Source organism: Hypanus sabinus, chromosome 21 (genome assembly GCF_030144855.1).
Source record: "Hypanus sabinus isolate sHypSab1 chromosome 21, sHypSab1.hap1, whole genome shotgun sequence".
NCBI classification, from domain to species: Eukaryota; Metazoa; Chordata; class Chondrichthyes; order Myliobatiformes; family Dasyatidae; genus Hypanus; species Hypanus sabinus.
In genome coordinates this window covers 64,701,475-64,722,799 of record NC_082726.1, presented here as the reverse complement: position 1 = coordinate 64,722,799, position 21,325 = coordinate 64,701,475, and the positions used below count along the sequence as shown (strand labels likewise).

The 21,325-nt window shown below is 43.1% G+C and overlaps 1 protein-coding gene across 2 annotated transcripts in view; it reads right to left on the bottom strand.

Moving 5' to 3' along the window:
- The window catches only part of camk2g2 (calcium/calmodulin-dependent protein kinase (CaM kinase) II gamma 2), a 468,766-nt gene that overhangs the window by 75,845 nt on the left and 371,596 nt on the right, over positions 1-21,325 (bottom strand). For both annotated transcript variants that reach the window (XM_059946757.1, XM_059946756.1), the window contains exons 12-13: positions 19,756-19,798; positions 6,501-6,541 (exon numbers count right to left, since the gene is read on the bottom strand). In XM_059946757.1, the coding sequence (XP_059802740.1) occupies positions 6,501-6,541; positions 19,756-19,798 (84 nt within the window). The remainder of the gene's footprint in view (positions 1-6,500; positions 6,542-19,755; positions 19,799-21,325) is intronic.

Genomic DNA, 21,325 nt, shown 5'->3' with positions numbered 1-21,325 from the left:
GGACCCAGGAAAGATCTTCAGAGATGTTGATGCCCAAGAACTTGAAGCTGCTCATCCCTCAATGGGAACTAGTGTGTGTTCTCCCATGTTCCCCTTCCTGAAGTCCACTATCAATTTCATGGTTAACAGAGAAACTTGGAAGTTTCTAATCTTAATTTCTACACTCCGAACGAACCATAGCTGCTGGCATGCATTCTTTGTAAATGCATCTGCAGAATCTCTTGTGCTTATGTGGTCCACATGTGAGTTGCTACTTACCAGGTTATTCCAGGATGTTGCTAAGAACAGTAACTCCACCACTTCTGGAATTCTGTACCTTCCCTGTGTTTGGACCATGACCATTATGGGGTCTGGAACTGGATGATCCTAACTAAACCCAAATTGGGCATAAGTGGGAGGATTATTGGTGAATTAGTGCCCCTTTTAGGACATCAATGATGTTCCTTCCATTACTTTGCTGGTGGTTAACAGCTGGCTGATTGGGAACTAATTAGCTGGATTGGAGCTTCCTAGTTTCTGTAAGCAGGACATATCAAAAAAGCTCCAGAGGGTAGTAGACTCAGCCTGCTCCGTCATGGGCACTTACATCTCCATCATCGGGGACATCAAAAGGCAATGCCTCAAGAAGGCAGCATCCATCATTAAGGACCCTTACCATTCTGGACATGCCCCCTTCTCACTCCTACCATGAAGGAGGAGGCATAGCGGCCAGAAGACACACTGCTGCTTTAGGAACAGCTTCTTGCCCTCTGCCATGAGATTCCTGAATGGGCCATCAGGCACTTGAACCAGAGCGAATAAATGCACTCAACTTCACTCACCCCATCACTGAATTGTTCCCACAACCTATGGACTCACTTTCAGGGATTCTTCATCTCATGTTCTTGATATTTATTGATTATTATTATTATTATTATTATTATTATTATTATTATTTCTTTTAGTATTTGCTCAGCTTGTTGCCTTTTGTACATTGGTTGTTTCCCTTTCCTGTTGGGTGCGGTCTTTCATTGATTATTTTATGTTTCTTGTATTGAGTATGCCCACAAGAAAATTAATCTCAGGATTGATATAAATGTATCTTGATAATATATTTTCTTTGGATCTTGAACACCACCTCACTTATTGCTCTTTTTTGCACTACTTATTTATTTTTAATATGTTCTTATATACTTTTAATATATTATTTATTGTAACTTATAGTAACATTTGACGTGTTGCAAAGTACTGCTGCCGCAAAACAACAAACTTCACGACCTACAGTACGTCAGTGATAATAAACCTGATTCTGGATTTTCCTATCATTAGGTAGATGGCAGTGTTGCTACTCTCTTAACTTAGCTGGAGCCATAGCTAGACGTGGAGCACAGATCTTCCGTAACACAGCTGGGATGTTGTAAGGGTGTCCTTGTGCAGGATTTCCTGAAGGTTAACCTGCATATTGAGTCGTTGTTAAGGAAAGCAAGTGCAATGTTAGCAGCCATTTCGAGAGGACTAGAACATAAATGGAGGGATGTAATGCAGAGGCTTTATAAGGCATTGATCAGAATGCATTTGGAGTATTGTGAGCAATTTTGTGCTGGCATGAAAGGCATTGGAGAGGCTCCAAAGGAGATTCACAACAATAATTTTGGGAATGAAAGGGTTATTGTATGAGGAGTTTTTGATACTCTGGGCCTGTACTCTCCTGATGATAGATGCTTATATACATAAATTCACTGTATGTCCGTAAAGTGACGCTGGGCTGTACGTAAGGTGACTGATGGGAAATAATAAAGTGGTAGTGGAGTTAGTGGGTGGAGGTGCTGGTCAGCCTTACTGCTTGGGGAAAGTAACTGTGAGCGTGGTGGGCCTGGCATAGAAGTTACATAGTCTGCTCCTGATGGGAGTGGGACACAGTGACTGTGGGTTTCCTCCTGTACACCATGGTTAGGACTAAGGTTAGTGAGCTGTGGGTTTGGCTGCCTTGGTTACCATGGATACACAGCACAAAAGCAATAGACAGTGGTCACAAAAGCAAAATGGAGCTTAATAATAAAAGTATGAAAAATTCAATATGCCAGGAAAATGTAGTGAATTGTATAGATACTTATACCTTTTTTCCTGGGAATCACTATTAACTTGCCAGGTTAACATAACATACTGGCAATCTATTCTCATAAGCTAGTAGCACTTTATTTAGTTAGTACATTATTTGCTACAATGTGGAGTTACTTGTACTCTAATATCTTTAAATCTTCCTTTAGATTTTCAGTTGAATTTACACTGTGAGATCATAAGGCATAGGAGCATAATCGGGCCATTCAGCCCATCAAGTCTACTCCATTCCATTGTGGCTGATTTATTCTCCCTCTCTACTCCATTCTCCTGCTTTTGACACCCTGACCAAGCAAGAACCTATCAACCTCTGACTTGGTCTCCACAGCCGTCTGTGGCAAAGAATTCCAGAGATTCACTGGTAAAGAATTTCCTCCTCATTTATGTTTTAAATGGACATCCCTCTATTCTGTAGCTTTGCCCTCTGGTCCTAGACTCCTCCGCAATAGGAAACATCTTCTCCACATCCACTTTGTCTAGGCCTTTCAATATTCCATAGGTTTCAATGAGATCCTCCTTCATTCTTCTAAACTCCAGGAATACAGTCCCAGAGCCATCAAATGCTCCAATATGCTATGCTATTGTACCAGATTGTGCAAAATTTGTCACATCGATGTACATCGAAACATGCAGTGAAATGTGTCATTTGCGTCAAATCAATTCAGTGACGATTGTGCTGGGAGAAGCCTGCAAGTGTTGCCACACTTTCTGCGTCGATATAGCATGCCCACAACTTGCCAACCCTAACTCATACATCTTTGGGATATGAGAGGAAACAGGGGCACCCAGAGAAAACCCACGTGGACATGGGGAGAACATACAAACTCCTTAGACAGTAGTGGGATTTGAATCTGGGTCGCGGGCACTGTGATAGCGTTACATTAACCACTTTGCTATCATATCACTCGCAAAGCAAAACTCCATTAATGAGCATTAATGCCCAACTCCCTCAACAAGCCAGTCACAATCTAATTCCCCAAGACCACCAACTCTTCAGTGGACTTTTGGACTAGATGTAGGACACTCATTGAATCATATCCATACCCAGGACTAAACACAACTATCTTAGTTATTGCATTACAGAATCTAAAGAGTAATCTCAATTCTAAATGTAGTTGATGGGAAAGATGCAGAATTCTCTAAACAGTCACTTTGATTTCAACATCACTCTACCATTCTACAACTAACAAACAATTCTGAAAACACAGAGTCTAATTACAAAATGGCTGCCGACTAAAGGTCATTACAGGGGAGGGAAGATGGATCTGATTAGATCCTGAAATCCTGGAACTAGATCCTTAAGGCACATATGAGCAATGCATATTGAAAAGGGCCTTTTTGCACTCCAGAACCTATCAACTTTTTATAAACCCAAGTTTACATATTTGAAGTATAAATCTTCCTGGTTTGTTATTCAGACACATCAATAATAACCCCCCCTCCCCCCCAGCAAAAGACATTTTTAAAGACACATTTGTCTGCTCAGATGGGGTTTTATCTTGGCAAAATTTATAAAAAAAAGTACATAGAAAACCTACAGCACAATACAGGCCCTTCATCCCACAATGCTGTGCTGAACATGGACTTATTTTAGAAATTACCTAGGGTTACCCATAGCCCTCCATTTTCCTGAGCTCCATGTACCTATCCAGGAGTCTCTTAAAAAACCCTATCGTATCTGCCTCCACCACCGTCACTGGCAGCCCATTCCATACACTCACCACTCTCTGGGTAAAATATTTACCCCTGACATCTCCCTGTACCTACTTCCAAACACCTTATAGCTGTGCCCTCTTGTGTTAGCCATCTCAGCCCTGGGAAAAAGCCTCTGGCTATACACACTATTAATGCCTCTCATCATCTTATACACCTCAAACAGGTCACCTCTCATCATCTTATACACCTCGATCAGGTCGCCTCTCATCCTCCATCGCTCCAAGGAGAAAAGGCTGAGTTCACTCAACCTTTAAAGAAAGGCAGACTGGTACAGATAGGATTGATCAACTAGTCTAAAAAATGTGCACTTGGCTGCACAGTTATGGCTAAATAAGACTGAAATAGGGTGTGTGGTTTACCAAATCTCCTCTGTTCAGAAGCAGGAGGCAGAACTAGCATGGGGAGTGAGAGGAATCTCTTTCAGAAACTGGTGGAAATGTCTGCAAAGTTAGTGTTTCAGGTACAAGGTGTCCACTCTGATTAGAGGTATTCCAGCTGCAACATTAACACCGCTTCTCTCCCCACAGATGCAGCTCACCTGTGTTCTGATTTCATTTGGACTTACATCTGTGATGCTTTGTTTCCGCCCTCAGGGAAAGCTGAGGTTCAATTCCTCATCTTGAAGCTCCAAAAATGTTTGCTTTCTCCATATTAGTCAGGATTTGTATGAATTTGAAATAATCTTAGGAGAATAAAGCAGACATACATGCCCTCCAATTCACGCTCACCCGGTTATATACACTGTCCCACCCCCCTCATACACACTGTCCCCCCACATACACACTCCCCTCCTACACATACATTCACACAGAAATACCTCCTCACATACATACTCACCCTACATACACACAGATCACCCCACATGCACACTCACCCCCACCATATAATCAAATCAAAAGCCCTCCCCTCATACCCAACTCTCTCTCTCTCACACACACACACCTATTTCTCTCTCACACACACACCCATTTCTCTCTCTCTCGCTCTCTCTCTCGCACACACACACACCCACCCACTTCTTTCTCTCTCACACACACACCCACTTCTCTCTCTCTCTCTCTCACACACACACCTATTTCTCTCTCTCACACACACCCATTTCTCTCTCTCTCGCTCTCTCTCTCACACACACACACACCCAGCCACTTCTTTTTCTCTCACATACACACCCACTTCTCTCTCTCTCGCTCTCTCTCTCTCGCACACACACACACCCACCCACTTCTTTCTCTCTCACACACACACCCACTTCTCTCTCTCACACACACACACCTATTTCTCTCTCTCACACATACACCCATTTCTCTCTCTCTCGCTCTCTCTCTCTCACACACACACATCCACCCACTTCTTTTTCTCTCTCACACACACCCACTTCTCTCTCTCTGTCTCACACACACACACCCACTTCTCTCTCTCACACACACACACCCACTTCTCTCTCTCACACACACACACCCACTTCTCTCTCTCTCACACACACCCATTTCTCTCTCTCGCTCTCTCTCTCTCACACACACACCCACTTCTCTCTCTCTGTCTCACACACACACACCCACTTCTCTCTCTCACACACACACACCCACTTCTCTCTCTCTCACACACACCCATTTCTCTCTCTCGCTCTCTCTCTCACACACACACACACACTTCTTTCTCTCTCTCACACACAAACACACCCACTTCTCTCTCTCTCACACACACCCACTACTCTCTCTCTCTCTCACACACACACCCACTTCTCTCTCTCTCTCTCACACACACACACCCACTTCTCTCTCTCTCTCTCTCACATACACACGATAATACACTATTGCACCTGCCCTACACACACAACACAAATCTGCACTTTCCACACACACAGAAAATCTCTCCTTAATAAATACAACACATACACAATTACTTCAAATGCATGCAACGAACATGCATGTGCTCCAACTGCACGACACACTTTTGTGTGCGAATCACACACGCTACACAAATGCCCACACACAACACACTGAGCAGGAACCTCCCCACCTATGACTCCCCGACTCTATACCTTCACACACCACAAGCAAAACAAGCATGCGCAGATACTGTATCAAATCTGAGACAAGAGCAGAGGCGCCACCCAGAGTCATGGAACACTTCAGCACAGAAAAAAGGCCTTCGGCCCATCTACTCTGTGCTGAACTGTTATTCTGCCTAGTCCCATTGAGCTGAACCTGGACCTTAGCTTTCCATACCACTCCCATCAATATCTAAACACCTCTTAAACATTGCAATTGAACCCGCATCCACCACTTCAACTGGCAGCTCGCACTGCCTTCTGAGTGAAGAAGCTCCCCCTCAGATACCCCTTAAATATTTCACCTTTCACCCTTAACCCATGACCTCTAGTTCTAGTCACACCCAACCTGAGCAGAAATAGGCCGCTTACACGTACCCTCTCTATACCCCTCATAATTTTGTATACCTCTATCAAATCTCCTCTCATTCTCCTATGCTCCAGGGAATAAAGTCCTAACCGATTCAACCTTTCACTATAACTCAGGTCTTCCAGACCTGGCACATCCTTGTACACTTTCTCTGCACTCTTTTAATCTTGTTATGGAGTTCATAATGTATCCCCCACATTAGATATGCAGAGACAGATTATACACATATAACATACAAACGAACTTCAATCAAAACCTTCAACCTACCTTGACCCCATCTGTCTTCTTGTTAAGCAAATTCTTAGCTGCTGTAAAATCAAATGACAAGTAGAGTGAATATTCATCGCATTACGGACTAACACTGTGCAATGCATTGCTTTGTTGTTCTATTCAGCAGAAGAACACTTTTGAAAGAATTTATTTTGTAATCATCAAAAAGAAAATTATCAGTATTACAGTAAACCCTGAATCAAAGGGCAAATTCAAGCATTTTTCGTTAAATATAAGAAATTACTGTCATGATCTTACCTCGTATGGATTACACAGAGAAAGTAGAGAGAATAGAGTGAAATATAGAGGAGAAAGAATGATGTTTGAGTTGTAACAGTCAATACTTTTTGTTTCTCATAGCAATTTCATTCCAAATGCGGTGTATGGGTTAAATGTTGGGAATGGCATGAGGCAGGTCCATAGGAACCACAGAGACTGGTACAGTTTTGGCCCCAGCAGCTAGAATTGGGATCTGTCCTTGACTTTCATACACTGCCACGTTTCCAGTCAGACAGACGCCGTGACAGCTAAGAATGCTGGAAGACGAAGGTGAACACTGGGTGGCAGAAATAGAAGGGTTACAAACTAACAATAACTCCATCATGAACGTTCCCAAGCCCAGCTGCTAAATGAGGAGAGTTGGGTATCCGTAAAAACCCAGAGTTAGAGAAACACCAACAGGAACGCTAGAGACCTCGCACCTGGGAGAAGATGGGCTCCACCTGGGGACAACTTGAAAGACTGGCCCAGGATGGAGAACTGTGGCGAGCTGCTGTTGGCGGCCAATGACCCAGTAGGGCTGACACAGAATGAAGAAACTAGCAATGTCAGTTCTTCCTGGGGACCAAGTTACCACCGTAAGACAAAGGTTAGGGTGGAGTTGGGAACAGCAAAAGAGGAAGACAGGAGGTGAATAATTACAGGAGACCAGGGGATGTAAGTGACATGCAAGTGCTTCCTAAGGGCCTGCCATGAGGAACACAAACTCTCAGCAGAAACAACATGCTCATTCCTATATTCCTCCCTGCGTCTCCACATTCCGAATGGACTGGATCCATGGGTGAAATGTCGGGACATGAATCACAGCTTTTGTTCCAATATAGATCACACACGTGCGTGCGCAGCAGAGGAGTGGCCCTCTTGCTGGTCACAGGATGGAAGGTAATAGGCAGGCAACTCATCTTCATGCAGGCACGCAGAGGCAAGGGCATGTGATGTGGGCAACACACTCTTAGTACATGGCGCAAATGAAAGGACTGGAGATGATTTATTTTAATTGCCTAATAGTTATAACACATTTTTCAGCTAGTTCTTTGAATGCAGATTGCTTTGGAGTGCCGCCTATCTTTCCCCAACCCCTCAATACCTATGCAGGTCCTCTAAAGTTGAGTAAGGTGAAGTACTTTTCTCCTGTGGTAAATCCATGTGCAGACAGTCAGTGATAAGGTATCTCAGAGAAGAATTCCTCATGTTGGTAACTATGGGCAAGTATTGTCCTTTACAGTTCAGTAAATGCTTGTGTCGCCTCATGTTTCTCATGTGGGAGAGCGTAGCATGCCTTGCCTGAACATTAACAGAGTGGCTGATTGAAATAACATAGTGCTGGTGAGTGTCAAAATCTGGAAACTGGGAATGTCCAAGGAGATGAGAATCTGAGCTCAAAGAAAAAAGGACTGCAAACCTTATACTAAATGTCAATCTTATCAAATATACTTTATTATTTGTTAATTTACTTGTGGTGTTGTGTGCGAATTATACGTACTGTGTTGTGTACCTGATCCAGAGGAACATTGTTTCGTTTGGCACTGTTTATCTATGCACTTGAATAACAATAAAATTGAATGTGGACTTGAGACAATGGACATTTAGCTTTCATTTTACCCTGATCTTGATTTTTTAAAATATAACAATGGGAAACATACATGCCACAAAATCACCCCTGCGCTATCTCTTCCTTAGTTCCCATGTTTGTAACTTAGGAGTTAAGATTTTCAGGAAAATGTAGGAGAAAGTCAGCCTTGATGGAATGCTGGAGAAGGCTCGATGGGCCAAATGGCCTAATTCTGCTTCAATGTTCTATGGCCTTGTATGTGAGGAAAATATTGACTGTTACTCTTGTTTGTGTTCTAGAGGCGGAGGTGGTCAAATGTACTTCTGGTGCAGAAGAATGGAGTTGCAAGTCTCTGTAGAGTATAGGACAAGGAAGTGGGTTCTCCACCCCACCGGCCATCGAGTAGCCATCTAGACTGAACTCATTTGTTACTACATGGCCTGTTACCTTCCATGTCAAGTGCTTGCCTGAATACTTCATCAGTGTTTGTGTGCATATCTGTCTTCAACTGGTAAAAGCCAGATGTCAACCATCCTGGAAGGTAAAGACCATCTTCCCAAAGTCTCCGTTAAATCTCCTAACGCTCACCATAAACCTGGATGTTTTGGTGAATGAGCTCTCTGTGAAGAGGAAGAGTTACTCATTATCTGCCCTTTTGCAATTTGTCCAGTGAATGGACTGTTTTATATTCCAATTGTTGGGTTTCATACTTGGAAAAAAAACACAAGTGAAGGGATTTTTATAAGCTCATCTGTGGTAATTATTGATAGTTTGCCTTTTAGACATTTATCCTAGTTGTTGGAGAATGACAACCTCACCTATTTGGTCCACTCTGCTGGTACTAGTGCTCAGGTACCACACCAAAGCTGACAATTCTAATCCTTCCTGTTGCCTTTTTCTTCCCCAATTTTTTTCTTCAGTTTTATACCTCATTATCCCAACTTGCCTTCAAAATCACTTGCGTACTGCTTCTATGCAAAGAACCACGAGGCTCTCTCCATGTTTCTCCACGTATCTGTTACGAATACCAATTGATAGTCACCGAGCAGTGAAATGAACCCTGCACTCCGATTGAAGGAGATTATCACTAATTTTTGTTTAATACCCTGTACATTGCATGCAGAGAGTTCAATGTTCCCTTCTGTTTAAAATAATGTTTGTAAATAATTGATGAGTCTGCTGGAGGCCAGTGAAGATGGCCTGTCTAGGGATAGAGCACTTTGTACTGTACGTACATGGGTGGGTGGGTAAGGTAAGGGAAGAAAGGGAAGGGCTTGTTTTGCTGTTGTTTTGTTGCTTGTTGTGTTCTGTGTTGTTCTGTTGAGCTTTGTGGGATGCTATGATGGCACTGGAACGTGTGGTGGCTCTTGTGGGTGCATTGGTTGTGAATGCAAACCGTGCACTTCACTGTGTATTTCCATGCGCATGTGTCAAATAAATCTGAATCATGTCAAAGTCTTTATCCAAAATGTTCTCCTCAGGTTGGAGGAGCAACACCTTACATTCTGTTTGGGTAGCCTCCAGCCCAACGTCATGAACACTGATTTCTCAAACTTGTGGTAATTCCCCCCACCTCCCTCCTCTCCTTCACCATTTGCCACTCTTGTTCCCTTCTTACACCTTCCCTTCTCACCTGCTCAGCACATCTCTCTGGTGCTCCTCCCCCTTCCCTTTCTTCTGTCCTCTCCTATCAGATCCCTCCTTCTCTAATTCTTTATCTCTTCCACCAATTAACTTCCCGGCTCTGTACTTCATCCCTCCCCCTTTCCTGGACTCACCCATCACCTGCCACCTTGCACTTCTTCCTCTCCTCCCCCCACCTTCTTATTCTGGCATCCTCCCCCTTCCTTCCCAGTCCTGACGAAGTGTCTCAGCTCAAAAACGTCAACTGTTTATTCCCATCCATAGATGCTGCCTGACCTGCTGAGCTCCTCCAGCACATTGTGTGTGTTGTTCTATTAAAAAAAAACTCACTCCATTACAGTTCTTCCAGAAATAGGTGTGTGGGCAAGTGAGGAGTGTAGTGCCTATATGATCTTGTCTTGATTTGTTTGGGCAAAAAGTAATTGTTCCTCTCTCTCTTCACCATCTGAGGCTCCTGGCATTAAACACTTTCCACTCAAAAAACAATTCTACAGTAGAATGTGCTCTTCACTGCAATCCAGGCATTCGCACAACACTTTGACAGGCTCAGGCAGTATTAGCACACACACCGACACTACAAACAGCATAGTGCTGCCAGAGCTGGAAATGAGAAACAAACAATAGATACAGCAGATCAGTGAACGTCTGTCTGTTCCGGGGCTGTGAAACTGTTTCCCAATCCTCACCATTGTGTCTGCAGTGTGCTCTTAACCGGCTTCTTTCAAATCGCTGTTCATTTGCAATGTAAACACCAATTTAGTCAGAACATGTTAACCCCATGTGCCAAATCGGTCAGAGTGTGTTATAAATCGCAGATGATCGAATACGTGCGTGCATATTAATTTATAAAGTGGTGGTGTGTAATAGAATTGGACTCCAGCATGGGATCATAAAGATGGTCATATATGTGTATAAACTATTTGTTTAATATGGTGTCCAACTTAAATTCTTGCACCCCGACATGTATATATATAGGCTGGGGTGTATACTCAAATTTATGTGTGTCTGAATGTTCGCTGGTGGTTGTGTGTGTAGGCAGACACACAGATGTATCTATGGTACAAGTACATTTGTGTTTTTTTTTAAATTCACACACCTTTATTGCTTTCTTAAAGGGAAAAGTAACTGCAATGAGCAATGATGAGCGATGGTTAAATGAGTCATTCCGCGTTAGGTGAAAGCACTCAGTCGGCATGCTGCGTTTCACAGTGGTGTTCGATAGCACGTACCTTGCTCAGCCAGACCAGCAGCAGCTGTGGCTGCTGCAGCTGGAGCTGTGGACTGCCTGCCAACTATCGAAGGGAAGGATTTAGTGACAGGAGCCGAGAAGGCTCGAAAGGTTAAAAGAGGAACCGCAAAGCCCATGTGTTTTAAAAGCCCTCCCATTTTCCCCCTTCGAATTCACGGCTTTCCTTTTACACCCAAGTCTATCTTCAAAACACACAAGGAGTTAGAGCGTAGAACATTGCAGCACTGTACAGGGCCTTTAGCCCACAATGACATTTTAACCTTTGTCAAGATCAATTTTTTAACTCTTTTCACTCCGTTTACATACCCTGACTCCTCCTCACAGTTAACTGATAAAATAATCTAACTTTCAGAAGCATTCATGGCTGTGGAGGTCATGTGGCTCTGCCATCTCTCTATTAGAGCTATTCTCTTTTTTAATAGAATGTAAGACAGTCCAGCACAGTAAAGGCCTTTTGGCCCACAATGTTTTAACCTACTCCAAGATCAATCTAGCTCTTCCCTCCCACATAGCCCCCTCCCCCCCCTCGCTTGGTCAGTGTTTCTGAGACTCTTAAGTGCCTCTACCACCAGAGGAAATGACTCCCTTCTCTTCTTTTCCAAACTTCCAGGAGTACTTTGGTCTCAGATTATTTGCACTCCACCCCTCCCCCTTCCTCACTGAACACCATTAACCTACAAGCCTGTGGAACAATGGGAATTCAATGGAAAACTCCAACAGCTTCCTCATGGATCACTCCTGTGTACTGCTGCTTGAGAGCCTTTTGAAATGAATTTAGCCTTCCTATACACCGAACATACAGCACAGTAGAGGCTCTTCAGCCCACAATGTTGTGCCAACCCCTTAACCTTCTCTAAGATTAATCTAACCCTTCCCTCCCACATAGCCATTCATTTTTCTTCCATCTATGCACTAGACAACCACCAGGCCTGGCGGCGTGTTCCATGCACGCACCACTCTGTGTAAAAATCTACCTCTGGTATCCCTCCTGGGCTTTCTTCCTTGAAATTATGTCCCTTCATACTAGCCATCTCCACCTTGCAGACCAGGTGCTGATTTTCCACTCGATTATGCCTCTTGTCATCTTATACATCTCTGTCAAGTCACCTTTCATCTTCCTTCACTTCAAAGAGGAAAACCCTAACTTGCTCAACCTTTCTTCATAAGACATGCTCTCTAATGCAGGCAGCATCCTGGTAAATCTCATCTGCACCTCTAAAGCCCTGAAAATTATTGATAGAAATGGGTCTTTGCTAAATGTGCACTGGTGTCAGTCATCATGTACTGCTCCCTGTTTAGAAAACTAGGCTTCATCTTTATGGAAACAAAAGTTTTTCATTGATTCAATTATCTTTCTTGGATTTACTAAGTATGCGCTCAGGAAAATTAATCTCAGGGTTGTATATGGTGACATATATGTAATTTGGTAATAAATTTATTTTGAACTTTAGAGTTTGGAACACAATTTGTCTGTGATACAAAACTACAATAAACAATGTATTTCCAGTTCGTGGAATTTCATTGCTCGGAAATACCTGTCCATCTTTGCACCAATCCCATCCTCCTGCTCTTACACCCTCCAGCAGTTTATTCCAATGTTCAAAGCTCAAAGTTTAAGGCAAATTTGTTATCAAAGTATGTACATGTCACCATATACAACCCTGAGATTCATTTACTTGCAGGCATTCACAGAGAACAAAGAAACACAATACAATCAATGAAAACCTATACACAAAGACTGGCTAACAACCAATGCGCAAAGGAGGACTAACTGTGTAAATACAAATAAATCAATAATACTGAGAACATGAGTTGTAGAGTCCTTGAAAGTGAGACCGTAGGTTATCCCCGCTGGTTCAAGAGCCTGATGGTTGAAAGGTAATAACTGTTCCTGAACTTCGGGGTGTGGGATCTAAGACCTGTACTTCCTTCATGAGTGAGATGAGTGCATTGCCTGGATGGTGGGGGTCCTTGATGATGGAAGTTGCTTCTGTATAGCATCACTCCTTGTAGATCTGCTCAAAGGTGGGAAGGACTTTTTCTGTGATGGGCTGTGCTGTATCTACTACATTTGGTAGGCTTTTTCATTTTTGAGCTTTGGTGCTTCCAAAACATGATACAATCAATCACAAGTCTGTCGAAGTTTTAGACGACATGCCAAATCTGTGCAAGCTTCTAAGAAAGTGGAGCACTATTGTGCCTCGTTGTGATGGCACTTACATGCTGGACCCAGGACAGATCATTTAAAATGATAACACGAAGGAATTTATTGATCTTCTCCACCCTCCAAAAGGACCACAAACTTGTTGTAGGGCTTGGAGGCTTGCATGCCTCAATGAACCAGATGGAGACAGGGCCGTGTGCTTTAGCTCTTGATAGGGTCACCCATGCCAGATAGGCCAAAGGGTAGAGGTCAGACTAAGAGTGGTCCAACGGTCCTCCAGGTTCGGGGGTTCAGCTCAGAGCTAATGACCCTGACTGATCAAAAAACAATTGTTATAAAAACAGCAATGAAGAATCCTTCTACACTGACAGAAGCAGAGGACCTGCATTGCTGCCCTAAACAGGGCAGTAAGTAAGACAGACCTTCTCCACCTCTGATCCCCAAATAAGGACTGGCTCACAGACCTCTGGCTTCTTCTGCCTGTAGTGTGGAATGCAACATCCCGCTGGGAAGTTTCATGGGCAGGCGGCACCGGCCTATAACTGAATACTGTCTATAAATGAGCTGAGAAAGGACAGAGGTGTTCGTGGAAGGCCTGTGAAACAAAAGTTTGTTTACCTTTCCCTCCCTCCCCTCATTTCTTATTTAGCTTCTGTCCCCTTCCTTTCCAGTTCGCAAGAAGGATCTCAGCTTTAAACGGCGACTGATTATTCCACTCCGTAGATGCTGCCTGACCTGCTAAGTTCCTCCAGCATTTTGTGTGTGTTGCTCTGGATTTCCTGCATCTGCAGAATCTCTTGAGTTTAGCCTAGAATAAAGTTTAACAACAACAGCACAGGATAGGTGAGGGAGAAAGTGGGTTAGTGGGGGGGGGGGGGGATGAAGAAACTAGCAGGTGATAAGTGGAAAAAGTAGAGGGCTTAATGAAAAGGAATCTGACAGGAGAGGAGAGGAGAGGAGAGTGGACCATGAAAGAAAGGTTCCCTCCGCTCCTCTTCTTCTAGCTCCTGCTCCCTTCCTTCCTGGTCCTCTTGAAGGGTTTCAGCTTGAATGTGAACTAGATGCTACCTGACCTGCAGAGTTCCTCCAGCATTTCTAGTTGGGTGAAAGGAGAATAGAGTTGTATACAGTATGAATACAGAGCCTTGAGCCCAGCTAGTGCATGCTGACCTTGATACCTATCCAAGCTGATCTAATTTGCCAGTGTTTGAGTCACAACCAGCTGAACCTTTCCAATCCATGTACCTGTCCAACTGTCTTTTAGAAATTGTTATTAGACCTGCCTCATCTACTTACCTTGCAATTCATTCTACATAAATACTACCTTTTGTGTAAAAAAGTTAATGACTGACTTTATTTGTCAAATGTACATCAAAACAAACAGCGAAATGCGTCAGTTGCGTCATATCAAATTAGTGAGGATTGTGCCGGGCAGCCTGCAAACGTCACCACACTGTTGGCGCCCACACCTTATTAACCCTAACCTGTACATGGGAGGAAACTGAAGCATGTGGACGAAACACACACATTCACAGGGTGAATGTACAAACTCCTTATGGACGGTGGTGGGAACTAGACACCAATTTATTTATTCATTTAGAGATACAGCACGGAATAGGTATCTTCTGGCTCAATGACTGCACCGTCCAACAACCCAATGATTTAACCCGAGCCGAATCACAGGACAATTTACAATGACAACGTACCTACTCACCTGTATGCCTTTGGCCTGTGGGAGGAAACCAGAGCCCCCAGAGGAGACCCACGTGGTCACATGAGTTATAGCAGGCGCTGGAATTGAATTTCAGTGCCCCAGCTGTAATAGCATTGTGCTAACCACTACGCTATCATGCCAACGTGAATAGCCTCTCAAGCACCTATTAAATTTTATCCTATGCCCTCTGGTCCTCGATTCCTCAACCCTGGGTAAAACACTGTGCATATTCACCCTATCTATGTCCCTCATGATTTTAAACACTGCAAAGAGATCACCTACATAGTAGGGAAATCGTTATGGAAAGATCTCATCTCCCCTCTGGTTCTTGTACCAAATTGGTAAGACAAACTGCAAACAAGAAACTCAACTTACTTAGACACAGATTAGTACTGGGGACTCCAGAAAGTACATCAGGTTATGATAAGCAACTTCCTCCTTGCTTTAAGATGCTGTAGACCCCGTCCAATCACTTCTATGACCGTCAGCCGTCCCTCCTGCTACTAAAGATGGATTAATGTTGCCGTTAGTCACCACTGCATGGGGAGTGACGGATGCCAAAGGGAGGATCTGGCATCTGCCAACTTCTTTGTTGCGTCGTTATGGTGACCATGCATCTCCCTCTCCAAGCCCTCCCACCACTCGCTCGGCACAGCAGGGTTTACGTGGAAACTGACAGTGCCGCCCACAACTGACCTAAATCCATCAGCCGATTTATGAACCTGAATCTCTGCATTTTGATATACTGAATACACTGTTGTACTGTTTGCTCAAAGCACTGACATCAGAGGAGCTTTTAACACTAATTAAAAGCATCGGGCAGATGCTCCACAAATCAGCTCACAGAGAGAACAAAGAACATAGGTCCTTCGGCCCACAACGTTGTACTAACCATTTAACCTATTTCAAGATCAATTCAACCCTTCGCTCCTGCTTATCCCCCCCATTTTTCTAACATCCATATGCCTATCTAAAAGTTTCTTAAATGTCCTTAATGTATGCCTCTGCCACCACTCTCAGTAGCACATTCCGTACACTCACCAATCCGTGTAAAAAAAAAACATTTACCTCTGACAACCCCCTATACTTTCCTCCAATCATCTTAAAATTATTGCCTCTCATATGAGCCATTTCCTCTCAGGGAAAAAGGTGCTATCTATTCTATCAATGCTCCCATCCTTACATACACCCCCATTAAGTCACCACTCACCAAACTTTTGAAATATAAATACCATGGTTTTTCAAAAATCCCAACCTCGGATATGAATAAAACTAGGAGAGGTTGTGCAGACAAGGACTGTATTTCCCAAAACAGGACAGATCCAGGTCTCGCTTCTCCACTGTATGATAGGAAATGGCTCTCTCCTCTTCTTCTTCAGAACCTCCGTGAGTAGTTTGGTCTCAGTTCATTGGCATTCCAACTCCCTTCGCCCCCTCGCTGAACTCCAATAATGTGCAAGTCCATAGAACAATGGAAATTTTGTGGAAAACACCAACAGTTTAGAATACTGCTGCTTGAGAGGCTTTTGAAATGAACTTAACCTTCCAATGCACAGCATGATGCAGCACAGTGCAGGCCCATTGGCCCACAATGTCTGCCAACCTTTTAACCTTTCAGCCATATCTTCCCTAGGAAGAAGTCTTTGGCTGGCCTCTTATCATCTTGCACACCTCTATCAGGTCATATCTCAACTTTCTCCACTCCAAAGAGAAAACCCCAGTTTGCTCATCCTTTCCTCATAAGACATGCTCCTTAATCCAGACAGCATCCTAGCAAGTTTCCTCTGCACCTTCTCTAAAGTTTCCATATCTTTTCTGCAATGAAGCAACCAGAGCTGAAAAGAATTCTCCCCATGTTAGCTGTCTCACATGAGTTCTACAGAGCTCCAACATTACCTTGTGGCTCTTGAACGCAGTTCTCCACCTGTCGAAGATCAACACAGCAAACAGCTTCTTAACCACCCTATCAACTTGCACAGTAACTTTGAGGGATCTATAATGTGAATCCCAAGATCCCACTGTTCCTCTAAATTGCTACGAATCCTGCCATTAATCCTGCACATGGCCTTCAAGTTCAACCTTCCAAAGGACGCCCAGCTCTGCATCCTATCAATGCCCTGATGTAACCTGCAACGACCTTCTACACTATCCACAACTCCACCGATCTTCGTGCCATCTGAAAACTTACTGACTTACTCATTCAAGTCATTTATAAGATGCACAAAGAGCAGGGATCCTGTGGAACTCCACTGGCCACCTACCTTCAGGCAGAATACGTCCATCTACTACCACCCTCTGCCTTTTATGGGCAGATCAACTCCGAATCCATGCAGTCAAGTTTCCCTGGATCCCATGCCTCTTGACTTTCTGAATGAGCCTATCATGGGGAAACTTGAAGTGCAACCAAACACTTCAATGTCTTTCAGAAAGGATTAATTTTCATGGAAAACTGCTTTTCCTGTATTTAAACATAGGGCGGCACAGTAACGTAGTGGTTAGCACAATGGCTTACATGTAGGCAACCCAGGTTCAATTCCTGCCGCTGCCTGTAAGGAGTTTGTACATGTTCCCCGTGACCATGGTGCTCTTGTTTCCTCTCACAGTCCAAAGGCATACAGGTTAGTAAGTTAACTGGTCATTGTAAATTGTCCCGTGATTAGGCTGGGATTAAATCTAGGGTTTGCTGGGTGCCGGAAGGACCTATTGCACGCTGTATCTCAATAAATTAATGAAACATATAACCATATAACAATCACAGCACGGAAACAGGCCATCTCGGCCCTCCTAGTCCGTGCCGAACTCTTAATCTCACCTAGTCCCACCTACCCGCACTCAGCCCATAACCCTCCACTCCTTTCCTGTCCATATACCTATCCAATTTTACCTTAAATGACACAACTGAACTGGCCTCTACTACTTCTACAGGAAGCTCATTCCACACAGCTATCACTCTCTGAGTAAAGAAATACCCCCTCATGTTTCCCTTAAACTTTTGCCCCCTAACTCTCAAATTATGTCCTCTCGTTTGAATCTCCCCTACTCTCAATGGAAACAGCCTATTTACGTCAACACTTTCTATCCCTCTCAAAATTTTAAATACCTTGATCAAATCCCCCCTCAACCTTCTACGCTCCAATGAATAGAGACCTAACTTATTCAACCTTTCTCAGTAACTTAAGTGCTGAAACCCAGGTAACATCCTAGTAAATCGTCTCTGCACTCTCTCTAATTTATTGATATCTTTCCTATAATTCGGTGACCAGAACTGTACACCGACAGCATACACTGACAGCAGCCATTACCTCTCCATCCATTAATTGTGTGGAAGTTTGCTATGGATACAGTTGTTGATGTCCCCATCCCCTCACATAGTTCTCCTCATCTCTCTCCATCCCATCACCATTGGTGAGGTTGTTTAACAAAATTGTCCTGAGGCTTAGGTCCCACACAACCAAGTTCAGGAATAGTTATTACCCCTCAACCATACCATCAGGCCCCTGATTCAGCATGGATAACGCCACTCACCCCAACTCTGAACTGATTGACTGACTCCACAATCAACAAACTTTCTTTAAAGAACTCTACAATTCATGCTCTCAGTATTATATCTTCATTTTCCTATAAGCGCCTGCAGAAAAAGGACCTCAAGGTAGTACATGGTGACCTACGTGTACTTTGATGATAAACTTGCTTTGAACTTTGTTTCCCAAGCATAGCTGTAAATTTATCCCAAGCTCTCCTCTTCTCATGCACATGGGGAAATTTTATCCTCTTCTACTGCAAGCTATGCCATTGTGCTCTTCTTTTTCCAAAAAACGACCCTGGAATTATACCGAAACACCATCAACTCCAATGGAAATCTCAGTGGCGGATTTGGGAAGGAAGTACAGGAAATTGGAAGGCTGGTGCACTGAAATCTAACCAGTGAATATAATGGCTCGACAGCAGAAGAATAACAGATTTCAACTAATGTTGTTCAAAGGTCACAGTTAAAGCAATATCACCTTCATGGGATGTTGGACTTCTGACCCAACAATGCTGTGGAGATGTGGACCACCGGAGTTCACTGAGTGTGGAGCACAGACTGAATCCATGCAGTGAGTAAAGAGAAAATCTTGTAGCAGTTGACAAAATTACAGCTTCCCCACTGCCTTGCACAAACTGACACTTGGATGGAATTGGGGAAACCCAGACTGCTGAGCTTCCATGAGCGCACTGCACATGTATCATTACCCCTGCAAGTTGCTATCGGCGTAGAAAAACATCAATAGGCAATCATTATGTTAAGCACAAAGTTCAAATAAGTCTCAGCAAGTTCCCTGAATCCTAAAGGGAGATCTATTCCACTATCCAGAACAACTGATTTAAACCTAGAATTTGTGACAGTTGGTAGACAAACACAAATTAACTTTTCAAAGTTGCTTTATCTGCTCTTTCAGAATCAGAAACAGGTTTACCATTACTGTCTTTTATGTTGAAAAGTTTGTTTTGCATAAAATATTTTAATGTATTTGCACGGATTAATGCTGTGTTAAAATAACACACAACAATGTTTTATAAACATTTCCATGTTTGTCCATCAACTGCGGTTTGTGGTTCCTTCATTACATGCTTTGGCATGTGACAGAGTGATGCCTTAGAGGAACGTACCTGCAAAGTTTCTTGTTGCGAGCATCGTAGTCAAAATGGCACCCTAAATCAGAAAAAAGATTGGTTACTAAATGTGTGCATTTTGCCCTTTCAACAAAGAACAAAAATTAGCTATAAACACAAGAGATTGTGCGGATGCTGGAAACCCAGAGTATCACAAAGTGCTGGAGGAACTCAGCAGGTCAGGCAGCATCCACAGAGGGGAATAGAGTTGACATTTTGGGACCCCTCATCAGGACAAGTTATATTAGTTATACAACTCTTAGCTCCGCCCTCTTCTCATTGCTCCCACCAAGTACAGGAGCCTGAAGACACATACATAACATTTCAGGAACAGCTTCTGCCCCTCTGCCATCAGATTTCTGAATGGTCAATAAGCCCATGAACACTACCTCAGTACTGTTTTTTTCCATCTCTTTTTGCATTACTTATTTAATTTTTTTATATATGCTGCATTTCTTATTGTAATTTACAGTTTTTATTATCGTGTATTGCATTGTACTGCTGCCACAAAACAAATTTCACAACATACGCCAGTGATATTAAAACTGATTCCGATTCTGAACAGGGACCAACAAAACTGATTGATCCTTTTGTTGAATAAAGTTACTTAACTCCCTTATTGTGACCTTTGCACTTTGTTTTCCTGCACTGCGATTGCTCTGTGGGTGCAGCATTTAATTCTGCACTTCCTTTCTCTTTGGCACGATCTGCCTGGAAGACACACAGACAAAAGCTTTTCACTGCATCTTGGCACATGATTGTACATCAGGATTGGTACTTGGTGACCTCACCATCCAGGACATCCTCTCTTCTCACTGGAACCAGCAACAAGGATGTACTGGGGCCTGAAGATGCATACACAATCTCACAGTGTACCAACAGCTTCTTCCCCTCACCAGCAGATTTCTGAAGAGTCCATGGATATTACCTCATTATTTTGCTCTCTTTTTGCACTATTTTTTATATATTCTTACTGTAATTTATAGTAAATTTTATGTATTGTACTATACTGCTGCTGCAAAACAATATTGAGGAAATATTCAAATAGCAAGGTCTCAGAAAGGTGGTATCCATCATTACGGACACTCAATAGTTCAGGAATAGTTTCTTTCCCTCTGCCCTCACATTTCTAAATGGTCCATGAATTCATGAACACTACTGCACTTATTTTGCTATCTATCCATTATGCTTCTTATTATAACTTATAGTTTTTTATGTCTTGCAATATACAGCTGGCACAAACTAATAAATTTCATAACATATGTCAGTGTAATAAACCTGATTCTGATTCAGAAACTCCCCCTCTTCAAATGAATTTAAAACCACCCTCACTCTCTATTTCATTACAAGAGAGCAGTAGCAAAACACACCTTGCATATGTCAGCTTCAACAACAGTGATGGATATATCCGGTAAAAGGGAATATTTGCCCTAATTACTTTCTATCTTATTACATTCAAGGGGCTGACTGAATTGTACTCCAGTGTAGCCAGAGATTATGATTTCAATCCGTGTTGATATTCTGTCTGTTCCCGAGGGAGTACTGCTTTCTCAGGTTCCCAGCTCTT